The following is a 13,375-nucleotide window of genomic DNA, read 5'->3' on the forward strand; positions in this document are numbered from 1 at the left end:
GTGTGCACACCTCAGGGGTAGTGGGGGGAAGAGGAAGTCTAGAAAAAATCCAAAATGAGGCATCACAAAACATTTTGTTAAAAATCAATCGCAGTGCTTTCTTTTGAGAGTTAATCTTAGAGGGAAGTAGTGTTTCAGGACCTAAATCAACAAATTTGGTCACAGCAGGGAGGACACAATATTGAACAGGACCAATGGCCATTCCAGCAGCTTTGGAAGAAGGTATAAGAAAGAAATACTGCAATTTATTAAGGACTAAGCCAGCTCACAAATAAACCTTTTCTGAACTTCCATTGTTGGTTATCCAAACACCTGAATAACAAGGGTGTAAATCTTTTTTGCAACTGCATTCATGTCCTCAGAAATTCTGCATGGTCTCAAACACGGAGGACTCCGTTTTCATGAACATTCAGTACTTGGGTCCATATGCTCTGTGTTTATTATCTGCCAGAGAGGTGTGAGACATCTAGTTTGCAGATTTTCTCAGGGCTTCACGGGAAATTTTTGACACTTTGCTTTCCCTAATGTCATTTTGTGTGAAATTGCTGAAGAGGGCTTCTCCCACTCCTCAAATTGACAGTGTGCCCGTGTCTGTATTTCTGCCCCATGCTGTCAGTGCCAAACTGATTGACCCCAGTCATGGGGGGTGGGGGAGGAGGGAATCACATCAGTAAGCAAAGTATTTTAGAAAAGTAGTTTTCCACTTGAAACTTGTTAAGAAGAAAGAAAAGACGTGGGAATGTCAACTTGCTTTGCACCACTTATGGGTACCAGTGAGCTTAGTAATTTCTGTAATGTAGGAATTATAGAAGCAGGCAGGAAGGGAAAAGCTAAGGCAAACTGAAAAGTTAGGTTAGAAGGTGTCCTTTCTTCAAAATGTAGTTCACCATCCTTTCCTAATGTTTGTGCTTGCTTCCGACCTTCTTAATTCTCCAGTCTGTCTTTTTTAAAAATGATGTTCCAAGGTTTACAAGTTGGTTGTGAGTCAGTCTTTCCAGGAGAGCAAAAACTTGAGATGATTTGGAAGTTATGATACAAAAGAATGAAGCAAAACTGGTTTGGACTTTGTAAACTAAGCAAGTTGTGAATCATTGGAAAAATAGAAGAGAAATTACTTCATGGAGACACCTCTGTAGCTCTCCTGCCTTCAATGTCATTGTGATTGTCTGAGTTTTTGTGAGTACAAGTGGTGTGTGAACAGACAGACCTACAAATCTGGGTTTCTGCAATAGATAAGATAAAATAATTAGACAAATGTCCTTCACAGAGCTGACTAAAAGTTGCCAGTATACGGGGGAGCGCAACTAAGACAATTTTAATTAGACAGGTTGGTGAAAAAGCATTTCAACTTTGCTTTCTCAATATCCACATAATGAAGTGTATGAGGACTCCAGTAGTTTCCTGGGGTTGGTTATTCTGAATCCCTTCCCTCTCCTGTCTGCCCATATTGTAATGTCCTCCAGGCAGGTGCTCGTCCTGCCTCAGTGTTTTATGCTACCTGGCACAGCTGTCATGTAAAGAAGCCATTAGATGTTGTAAAATATTTCTGACAAGTGATACAATTTGATTCTCTTTCCCAGTACTTGAACTTATTTAACCTTATTTAGCCTCACCCCTCCAAAAGCGATGGCCCTGTTAGTGGGGCTGAGGGGTGAGTTCCTCACTCCTCCCTGCTGTCACAGCTCCACAGCCCAGCCCAGCTCAGCTCCAGGGGCTCACAGCACACAGTGCCCCTCTCCAAGGACAGGTGTCCCCTTTGCCCTGGCACGTTTGCAGTACTTCTTTGATCATAGCAAGCACAGGGAGGGTCGTGCTTCCTGTGGGAAAGGAAGGGTGGGAAGGACAGAAGTCCTGGAGATAGATTCGCTGATGTCGAGGTCACGGAGTGTCTGTACCAGCACAATAGGATTATGTGGCACTAGGACTTGTGAAGCTGGGATGATCCCAGTTACCCATCATTACTAGGTGCCTGCAGCCTCTCTCATTGCACCTTTACAGTGGGAAGAAACCCTAAAAGCAGGATGAGACACAGCCTTCGTGTGATTTAGCTCATCCATTTGTTTTTCCTTTTCATTCAAAGCTTGATCCTTTACTGGAACTGCATAGGTAAATCATTTGCCTCTATTGACATTGCAATCATTTTTCCACTCCTGGAAGCAAGCCTTTCTCAGTGACATCATCCAGATTAAACTCAACTGATGCAGCAAGCCCATGCATTATTTTTCAGTGGAATGACATGTTCTGTAACAATACCAGCTGAAGCATTTTCCCAATTTTCTGTTACCACATCCAGCTGTTATTCTTTTTGCAATTTGCCACCTCCCTGCCAGTTGTGTTGGCCTAACTGTTAGTGCAATTGTGCTCTTAATCGTGTTCAGAAAGCTGATCTGGCAGAATGCAATGTACTTATGTACATGAACACAGATTCTCTCTCCCATCAAGAACACAGCATAGCTCCTCCACCAAATGCACTGGCACATCAATGTAGTGGCAGAAAACATGACAAAGTCAGCACAGTCACTAAACACTACATATTGTCCAAGTTGTCACCTAGGATGAGCTTGTTTGAAGGACACTGTAGTTACTGCAGACACCCCAGCACTGAGATAGAAATTATCCCAAACAGGATCTTGTCCCAAATGATAAAGTTCATTTCTTATTCCTTGTAACAGTATTTTCAAGTGGTCCTGAGTAGAAATACTAATGTCTCAACTTCATACGACTTCCATAGAAATAATAAATGCAAGCCAGTTTTTTTGGGGCCCTAATATGAGAAGTTAATGGTATGTTGACTAGCTTCAGAGCAAGAAGGAGTTAAATGCTGGAAAGGAAGCAATTCTCAAGATGCAGCAAAGATAATCATGATAATTTATCATCTGATAATCAAAGAGCACACACTTAATTCGTTCTCATTATCAATGTATTTCAAGCACAAGTACCTCAGTACAAGAGGCCTTTCTGAGCACAAGTTGCACTGGAAGGTTAAAGGGCCCCATGGAAATGTAATGCAGTTACTTCTCCTGCATGGGAGATGTGTTGTTGTGCACCTTGGAGTCCATCTCAGTGGCCTCCTTGTCCCCTGAATGTGGAAAAGGACCTCTGGCATCTAGAGCTGTTCTTTGAAGCTCTTCACCTTTCTCTAGGACAGCAGTGTTTTCTTGGAGAAATGACTGACAGTTTGTAAGAGCTGTAGGGATTTGGTTCATTAAGGAAACATCAAGAAATGAAGCTAAATCTGGACTTTTTAATCATGTCAGAACTCCAGTTTTGCAACATCTTGGGAGCAAGAGATGTATGCAGCATGCTAAGAGTGGGCTTTTACCCCCAAAGATGTGGTTCAGAACTAAGTACACTGTGCAGTGTCCAAAGTTGGAATTTGTGCAGTTTCCACCAGTAATTTAATATTTAATGTCACCTGAAGGCAGGTCTTTGCATAAAGCACGGAAGAACTCACGTGCTGGTGTATTGAAGCAGGCTGTCATAGCCCTCCTGCATTAGGCCTCCACAGACAAAGCCTGCATGAGCAAGACATCCAAAAGCAAAATCACTTACAGTAAAAGTATGACATACTTTTCCACATGCTGGTGGCAATTTTTTTCTATGGTGATTTGCTTAATGGTTACAGGCAAAGTAAGCCATGGTTCTGGGCTGTGCTGCCAAAATCTGCTTTTACAGTAGCAGCACAAGTGCAGCTGCAGCTCAGGAGCCCCAGTGCAGGGGAAGCCAGCAGTGACATCTCACTGTTACAACATGGGCTGTTCTCTAGTGGAGCTGGCCCCATGTTCCCTGGAAACAGCCTGGAAAACATGCTCTTTGTGTACACACTCACCCCTCCCCAGCTCTCACAGTCACACTTGAGTTAGGAAACAAAGTCCCAGCCAAAATTCCTCAAGGGAAAGGGACCCAACTTCTTCAGGATGTGAGCCTCTGAGAACAAAATCTCCCTGTGAGAAAAAGGCAGCTTCTTAATACGGAGGATTATAATGTTGCTGGTGGTGTTTTGTTGATATGTGAAACTGAGATTTCAAAACTTTCCACTTGATTCAGCTGTACAAAAAGGACTTCCTGACCCCTCTCTTACAAAACTCTAGGATCTCTAAATTTGCATCCATTGAAAGATCAAGGTGGTGTAGCTGATGGTAGGTTAAAGTGATAAATTGCTGAAAGGAACCATCTTAAGTTTAGGCAGCTGTATTTACTGCAGCTAGCAACTATTTCTTCAGTTTTTCAAATCTTTTTGCAGTGTTGATCAGGTTCCTAAACCTGGAGCTTCCAGTTTGGTTACCATCATTACTGCTACATAGTGTAAGTGTGGTAATAATCTGAGCACTCTGCTCCACTGTACAGCAATTAGGTAGCCAGCAAAAGACTTAAATAAAACCACATGTAGGTCAAGACTACCAAGATCAATTTATTTCTGATTACTTTCAAATCTTCAACCCCTCAGCCAGAGATCGAGGCCATATTGTGTTAAAAGAAACAAACAGCATGTATTGGCAGTTCCTTCTAATATGGGGTTGGGCTGTTTACCTTACAATGACTGTTGCCAGGATGCATCAAATAATTGATACTAGAATTGGGAAGGTAAAGTAGGTGTAAAGGATGTAAAGGTGCTCTGCATGTGTCCAGTTATAAAGAAGAGCAGAATAGAGTTCCTGGATTTGATCCCTCCGTGTATGGGCAGGCATCCAGTGCCTTTGTGCCTCGCATCTGTAAAACAGATATAACAATCTAATTTGTCTGCAGTTGAAAGACACTTTGTAGTATAAATGTGCAAGTGTTACTTAATATCAGCAGTGGCCATAGCCAGTGCAGAAAAAATGTAAAGAATGCTTTTTATACATGGAATTTTGACCTGGATGAAGACTAAATTGGTTTGAAACAATAAAGAGTTGCTGAGAAGAAAATGAAAGTTTTTATACTCCCTTGACTTCTACTGGCAAAACTGTTTGCTTCTGGCAGCATTGTCTCTTGAGCTAGCTACCCTGTGACATTGTCAGGGCTCAGCTGCTCTTGTTTAGGATATAGCTTTTGCACATACAAGGACAAAACCAACAGAAGACATTTCTTTCAGCTCCTTTTGGAAGGGAGCAGTAGGAGAGCAATGTCTGCTCCATGGACAACAGCCAAAAATTGGTTGAGAAGAAGTCAGGAGTAGATTAAGACTGTAACAGGGAGCGGATCCAAGGCAGCATTTCCCCCCTCCCCATCCCACTGCCACTGCTGGCACTGCACTGGCTGCTGTGGCAGGAATGCCATGCTGGGGCAGCTGTGGGAGCCAGGCAGTGCCCTGCTGTCCATGGCTCACTGACCCCTGCTGCACTCTGGCCTTCTCTGAATGTGCTGCCCAGATGGAAAAAGCCAGCCTTCACCCTGCCCTGGAAGGAAAGCTCTTGTCAGGCTTCTAGGGAAGGCTTTGCAAACAACGTGAAAGGAAGCTGGAGCCGTCTGCAGAGTTCTTAAAAGCTCTTGGACATGGCTGATGGAATGAGTGCCTAGAAAACCCACTGGTCTTTTCATCACCTCTGTGGTTGCTCACTTCTTTGGTAGCTTTTCCCTTTCAGAACCTAAAATCCAACTTCAACACACAAACCAGCAGCATTATCCTGACTGGTTTGTCCTGGCCTGGGTGAATTCTGTTTCAGGCCTCAAATTGCCTGTCATTGTAATATTTTCTGTTTCTGACTAATCCCAAAGTGGAGCAGCTCACAGAGGACATCCTGATATCCACTTATTCTATAGGTTCACTCTGGATGATGCAGTGGAGACAGAAGGGAGACCTAGTGGCTGCTGTGGGTCAAATGTGGATCTCAGTTATAAAAAACACAGCACAGCTGGCCACATTAAACCACTGGGGTTGCACTGGGAGCTTTAGTCTGACATCAGGTACAACTCCACGGACTTCAGGAATTGGTCAGCAGTGTTTGGGGACTTTTCTGACTTGCTGGAGCTGGGGGTCTTAGACATAGTTGAGTAATTTTGTCTGAGAGAGTTACTTCATTTACTGACTTGTCTCTACATAGAAAAGGGCTTGGGCATAGAGTGAGAAAGAATATATTCTTCATTTTGAATTCTGTAGTGTGGCTTCAAATTTTGTGGGGTTTTGTATCAGTGACTTCATCTGCCATCATTAATCAGTGAGCTGTCTCAGCCCAGCAAGCTGATTTAGAGTCCTGCTTGTGCATTTGATCAGCAAATGCAAACCATGTGTAATGTCAGCAGGTCAGGCGAGGTGATGGAACATGGGATTTTCACCTCAGTTCCAGAAAGGGCCATAGTTGCTTCCAGGAAGCTGAGCTTGGCACAGGGTGTGGGCAATTGAAAAGATTTATTTCCCTGTATGAGAGCTCGTTCTAATCGAGCATTTTCCAATCAATATGTTTCTTACAGACTTTCCAAAGGCTGCATTAGGAAAGTGATTTTATTTATTTTATGACCCCGAAGCCCTGAGGGATTCAGATGTGTCAGCTTCCCAGAGTCTCTGTAGAGACAGTGAAAGGAGAAGGGCTGGGTCACAGGGCACCACACCAGCAAAGTCAGCATGGCAGAAACCCATGGCAGAGCTTTGCTGGGTTGGTTTCTGCAGATGTCTGCACACACGGAGGCCCCAGAGCAGGCACAGTGCACAGAGCATTACCTGCACTTGTGCTCTACCTCTAATTCCTTGTTCAACAGGACACCAGGAGAAATAAGCCTCTGCCTTTTATTTCAGATTACTACTGAAAAAGCTGTTTTGCCCTCTGTTCCCAGCAGTGTAGGAGATTCCTGAAAGCCTTGTCATTCCGATTACAGGCGCTTTCAGACCTTCTTAAAGAATGTGCAAGCCTCACTTGTGGTCTCTTTTCCTGCCACAACTCCTGTGTTCCCTATCCAATCATTTTTTTTCCTCAACAAGACCTGTAAAGGGGCATTTTTATCTGCTGCCATGCATTTCCTTTCTACCACTTCATACTCACCTCCCAAATAATTCTCTCTGAGGATTAGCCAGGATTAACCTTTTCTCCATTTTCTACCTTGGCTTATCTCTGGGCCTGGGAAGTGCAGAGCCAGCTCTCTGCTGTAGGATGAGGCAGCCCCTGCAAGCCAACAGCAATGAATGGCCACAGCTTCTCCACTGCCTGGGTCAAGGGGCACCTGCTGCAAAGAGCAAGTGGTCAGGCACATCACTGCACACAGATTTCTGTCCCCTACTCCTAACAGCAAGTGCACAGACCACCAGCAGTGCAGGAGTTACCCTGTGGCAGGGCTGCATCTCCCACATGAATGCTAACCCCAGAACGGTCCCTGAGGGCACCTCATTACACTCTCCATCTGCATGGGAATAACTAGGCATGCCACAGATTTCTGTTACCTCTGAGGAACTGGAAAGACTTCCTGAGAAAGCAAGATCTTTGCCCTTCCTGCCTTAACTTCCACAGAAGTGATAGTTCTGAAGAGCAGCCTGTGGGTGCTGGGTGCTTTGGGGAAGTCACTTGGGTTCAGAGATGGATGCAGCAGCCCCAGCAGAGAAAGCACAGAATTGCTGCCTCAGTTTGGAAAGGCCTTCAGCATGATCCCACGCTGCTGTTGAGCTCAGCACTGCCCTGCTGGGCAGCAGGGTGGTGGTGGTGGTGGTTCTCTCATGTCCAAGCACGTACCAGAACAGGGCCCCTGGTCTGCAGCAACAATCAGGGTCTCCAAACAGGGAACCAGAGAGCAGCACACACAGCACCCTGGCAATGTTGAAATAGTATCTTTGCAGCAGCTGTGCAGCAATTTGCACTTCAGAGCATTTTGGATGTTAGCTGGCGAAGCACTGTGACACCTCTCTGCATTTTGGTAGTCCAGCATTCCAAACAAAGATGTGAGACCGGAAGGGACTTTAAAATGTTCCTCTGGCAGAACCTGTGTTGCCTTTATACAGAAATTAAGACCAAAACACAACCTCATCCACCTCTCCTGCTTGACATACACCATCACAGGCAGAGGCATATATTATGCTTTACAGCTAACAAGGAAAATTTTTGTTAATCAATAACAAAGAAAGAGAGCATCAGTTTCTAAAGAGTTACTTGATAGGAGACATTCAAGTGTTCTGAACTTCTCCAGCATCATTTTCCCACTAAAGGGTCACAGTAGCTAGAGACTTGAGCTGGCTTCTCTGATGATGCCAGTGATGATGCATCTGTCCCTGGGTGTTTGGAAACCAGCTGCTGATTTGCATGCACTGGCCCTTTGCTGTTTGCCCAACCATGCTAAGTAGTTTTTGGCGTGGGAGTGTGAACAATTCTGTCTGCCCTGCAGAAAGCAGGGATAAATGAGAGGTCTGTCTTCAGCCCCTTCTCACACCATCATCCTGCCTGCCAGGGGGAGGATGGAGAGCATAGCTGAAGTGGAACAAAAAGTGAGACAGAACTTGCTGTGAATGCTGTTTTCCATGTGCGTGCTGTCCTGTGCCTGTGTCCTCATCTCGAAACTAAAGCAGAGCAGCAGCTCTCGGTGGTACAGTGCATCACATTTTGCATTGGATTTGTGTCCTCAGATTGTTCCAAAATGAGTCAAGGTGAAAACAGCCTGTGGTACATTATACTTCACATTTTAGGTGTATCTGTTGCATTCACTGAACACAGCAACTCATACTGTAAAATGCATACTCTGTCTTCCAAACCAAAGAAGGGGTTGCTGAGTGCAAGTGCTTTGCATGATTTAAAGTTGGCTACATTTCTTCAAAAAACAAAATTGTAACCCCTCCAGAAGTTTGTGGTCAGATGAAAATATTGCTGGCTGTGTAGTTCTAAGTGCAGAGGTTATACTGCCTGAGCAGAGCGCTCTGTTTTTCTGTCCTCAAAGCCTGACCATGCTTCAGTTTCCTGAGGGGCTCTCTGTCAGAAGTGAACTCTTCAGAGACCGTCAGCCTAAACTGTCCAACAGACCAGTACATTCCTGTTTGTGCCCATGTCTGTTGGTGCTTAACAGGTTTACTGGCTTCTTCAAAGTGTAAATTACCCCATCAGTCCCTCTCCATTGTACTTTGCTTTGCTGCTTGAGAATAGAAAGGAGCAAAGTGGATTTCTTCTGCACTCAGGCTGGTTACCAGCTTGTGCCCTGCAGTGTGAGAATTGATCCTCCTCATCATTTATAAGGTCACCAGAGTAGCAGGTGTGAGAACCAGGACTTCAGGTGAGGAGTATGCTGTAGAAGTAGATAATCTGTTAAGACACCAGTGCATCAGCCTGCAGCGTTAGAAAGGTGAGCACGGATTTTGCTCCCTGTTTAATGCATCTAAAGCTGTCAGTTTATAAACATGTCAGTAAATTACTGTTTTACTCTACTGGAGGTGGTGCTTGGAAACTGACAGAAGACAGAGAATATGTTGGCTCTCATAGATCCAGATTTTGATGGTTTGCACAGCTTTGTCTAACCTGCTTTCAGCTGTTGAGTTCAGGAAGTTTTTGTTGTTGTTTATTTTTGCACTACACAGATAGAGAGACCATGATGGGGACTGCCTGCCAGATTTCAAGCAGAGGTGCAAAGGCAGAGATGGGAGCAGAGCCAGGTCTGACTCTTAGGTCAAAATTCACCCTGGGAAGTCCATGGCCACCAAGAGGGCAGGCTGGGAGAAACGCAGCGTCCCCAATGTCTGATCTGCACCTAGTGAAAGCAGCAAAAACTTCACCCTGATTTCAGCAGTCAGTTCAACAGGCAAAACTCTGCCCTTGTTTTGCAACACAGCTCTTGTTTTCCTCACTTTATTCTCCTTGGTAAATATCTTTGTTAGTTAAAGACAGTGCTGTTAGCTTCTGCAGAGAATAAAAGCAGAGAGATAAAAAGAGCCCATTTTCCTCCACTGTGGGCTTGACAATAAAAGAAGATGGAGAGAGGAAAATAAGAAACAGCATCCAAGGAAGAAAAATAGTATAAGTGGGATTAGGTTTTCTTCCATGGACAGTACAGGAAAGCATTTTCATTACCTACTGATAGCAGTGTACACTGTGCTGTAAAATCCCTTCAGCTGCAAAGCCAACCATCTCATGACCTTGTTTTCACAAAACCAACTACTTCTCCTTAAGAAGGGTCAAAGAAGGTGGCATCCAAGTTTAGTAGATGCTGTACTGCTCATCAAAGAATTGTTTTTTGAGTGACAGTTTCTGAAGCACTTTTTAACAACACTGCTGTGCACCCCTAGAAAAGCCTCCTGTGACTGAACTGGTTCAGCCTCACAAAACAAATGGGCATGTGGTGGGGGCATGTTTTTTTTGAGAAACTTAACTTCCTGGGAAATCAGCAGGGCAGCAAGGGAGGGAAGTGAGAGAATAAGAAATCCATCTAGGGAAAAGCAGTTTACTTATTTTATGGCACCTTATGTTTTCCAAACACAATGTAAGCATTTTAATTATGGGATCACCCCAGGGGTGGAGTGATGTGGCACATCCACCCACTCAGTTTAGCCATAGCCAAACTGAATTAGACTGGCTGCTTGCTGATTTCTCAGTAATTTCAAGCCAAGTGGTCCTAGGTCATATTACTTTGGGGCTTTTCTCACAAGTTTCAGAGGTGCTACTGAAACCCAGCAGAGACCTCATTTGCAGTGTGAAGTGTTGGGTCTGTTTCAGAGCTGCCAGCACAGCTCCTGGGGCTGTCCCAGTCTGTGTAACTTATCTGCATGTTCTGGGTCTAGCACTCATCAATCTAAAGCTCTCTTTGGACACAGTACTTCTGTACTAATTGAACAGAAGGCAAAAATGTAGTGTCACCTGCAGGTGGGAAGTGTTGATCTGTGTTTGTACAGGGAGTGATTTATTTATTACATTGTTATCTGTAAGGGAGCACACACCTCATGGTGAAGTTGTGGTATAAGTCTGTCCTAGTCAGCCTGATTTTCACAGTGATGTTCTCTTTTGTTTAACGCCTCATCAGGTGAAGTACACATCAGGAGGCCAGTTAGATTTCCACACAACAGCTCTCCTTTGGCCAGTTTATTGCTTGCATGGCATGGCAGAGAGGGAGGAAAAAGAAATCACACACAAGCATTTCGAGCACTCCTCAGATGGTCTTGTAAAACCCTTTCATGTGTTGTGGTCTGCCTGCATCATGTCTCACCTTTCTCTTCTAGCTACAGCAACAGCCTGGGGTCTGGAGTGTATTTTCTGCAGGAATAGCCCTTAATTCATCAGAAGATGAGCCTCTCTCTGGCATTTGAGATGACAGTTTCCATGTCTCTGAGCAAATCTACACCTCACCCCAGTCCCTTCAAAAATAAAGGTCCTGCAGAAAACTCTGACCTCAAGCAGACCCTAATTCATAGGGGGAAGAGAATTTGCTTCATAAATAATTAAAGGCTACTACTTGTTTCTGTAGTACAATTGTATGCTACAGTTGAGAGCTAATGGAAATTCTTGGTACGCCATGCAGGCATCCCTTCCTTAGGCCAGCTCTGACCCTTTCTCAGGCACAATCTCAATTCCTCTTCTGACAGAGATTCAGTTCTGTATGCAGCTGTGGCTCTGGGACTTTCCAAAGCCGTTGTCTGGGAATCTGGCAAAGCAGCAGAATGCAATTCACTTCATGTTACCTCTTGCTAAAACATAAATAAAAGGGTTGCCTATCTGTTAAAGAAGTAAAAACCAAACCAAAACAAGAGTGGTACAACTCTCTCAGGCTTCTTTTCGTGCTTGGTAGGAGGAGGGTAATCAGATCTCAGAGGATGGTGTGCCAGGAAGGAAATTTCTTCCCATGTGCAGTGTACAGTCAGCCAGGTGCAATATAAGGAAGGGAGGTTTTTCTTCCTCTGAAGCATAAGGTACTGGCTCCTGCCAGAGGCTGTGTACCAGAGATCTGATCAGATATGGCAAATTTTATGTTCCTATGCACAGTGGGTAAGCTTTGTAGCAAGTCAAACAATGAGTCATCTCACAAGGGGGAAAGGAAAATAAAGCTTTTATCGCCCATTGGATTGGAGATAATCTCTCAACTTGGGTATAAACAGCTCTTCACTGTGCTTCCTTCTCTCCAGGGGAAGGAAGCTATTTTAAATTTGTGTGCAGAACAGATATTGGGTTGTCATACCTCCCAAGCTTCTTTCTCTGGGCCCAATAAAGGTAGCAGGCAAAATGTCTTTGATAGTAATGTGGTTGGGCCTCTGTGAGTAAACACAATAGCCTAGGCTGTATAAACTGTACGAGCTGGCTGACAGAAAGGGAGTGCCAGATTCTCCTTGGCACCTTGGAAAATCTGTCCCCAAACCAAATATCCCTACTATTTTACTAAAAAATGGTCTACCCTCTTACATGGACCTAGTTACAGTGGTAATATTTGATTGCTATACAGGAAACACAGGCTAAAGGAGTGCCAAAGGTGGCACAGTCTTGGCCCTGGCTTTCCTCTCCAGTGTGGGAATGGCACCTGCTCACATAATGGCACCTGGAGAAGGGGTGGGCCTGTGTGAATACACCTCTCTCAACAATACATGTGCTGGTAATCACTCTGTTACAGGGGCTGTATTCAAGCTGCTCTTCCTTACAGACCCCACCCCAGCCACTTGGAGAGAAGCCATGGCTGTCTTACCTTTGACAACTTTTCATTATTCTTGATCCATGAATGTACAAGGGGTGTGAAGAGAGAGCTTTCTATAAAAGGAAGAGAGGATGTGCGCACCAAGGATGGATGACACCAAGGACTTTTCCTGCTGCTTGCTCTGCACATCAGAAGGAGCACGTGGAGGAAAATCCTTTTGCACAGTGGAAACCTGGAATGAAATAATGTCCTATGACCTTTCTTCAGGCTGCTGAGTCAGTTCTTGGTTCTCAGTATGTCACAGATAAACCAAAGTGCCAAAAGTATTTCGCAGCCCAGTGCTTGGAGTAATCCTGTACCAACATGGCATTGCTGTCCTTCCCTTTCCCCTTAGACTGTAGGTTATGGTGTGGGGAGAGAATTGGGGATTCAGTGATGTCTGCCTGTGTTCCTGTGCCTTGCCTCAGTTTGGTAACAGAACTGTGCTCTCTTTCTGCCCAGGTTTGCAGCCAGTTTACTGGAGCAGGGAAGATGTGGCCCAGTGGCTCCGGTGGGCAGAGAAGGAGTTTTCCTTGAGGCCCATTGAGAGCAGCACCTTCGAGATGAACGGCAAAGCTCTGCTGCTCCTGACCAAAGAGGACTTTCGATACAGGTCCCCTCATTCAGGTGAGGATTACTTACAGAAGCTGTCATTGCAAAGAGAGAGGAAGCTGCAGCAAAAGCTGGAGCGGGTCAGAGGAGGAAATGGTCACCTTAGCTGAGGTGGACTGGGAAAGGGAGGGGAAAGGGAGGACAGAGACACTTGTATGAGGCAAGGACCAAAAGGACAAAGAGAAGGAAATCCTGATATGCCTGAGTTGTAGGCATATATGAATGCAAATTC

General features: G+C 44.8%; 1 protein-coding gene across 2 annotated transcripts in view; it reads left to right on the forward strand.

Annotated features, from left to right (window-relative positions):
• Window positions 1–13,375, forward strand: part of ETV6 (ETS variant transcription factor 6) — a 123,312-nt gene that overhangs the window by 82,074 nt on the left and 27,863 nt on the right. For both annotated transcript variants that reach the window (XM_030959450.1, XM_030959451.1), the window contains exon 3: window positions 12,994–13,158. In XM_030959450.1, the coding sequence (XP_030815310.1) occupies window positions 12,994–13,158 (165 nt within the window). The remainder of the gene's footprint in view (window positions 1–12,993; window positions 13,159–13,375) is intronic.

The sequence above is a fragment of the Camarhynchus parvulus genome, chromosome 1A (assembly GCF_901933205.1).
Source record: "Camarhynchus parvulus chromosome 1A, STF_HiC, whole genome shotgun sequence".
Taxonomy (NCBI): domain Eukaryota; kingdom Metazoa; phylum Chordata; class Aves; order Passeriformes; family Thraupidae; genus Camarhynchus; species Camarhynchus parvulus.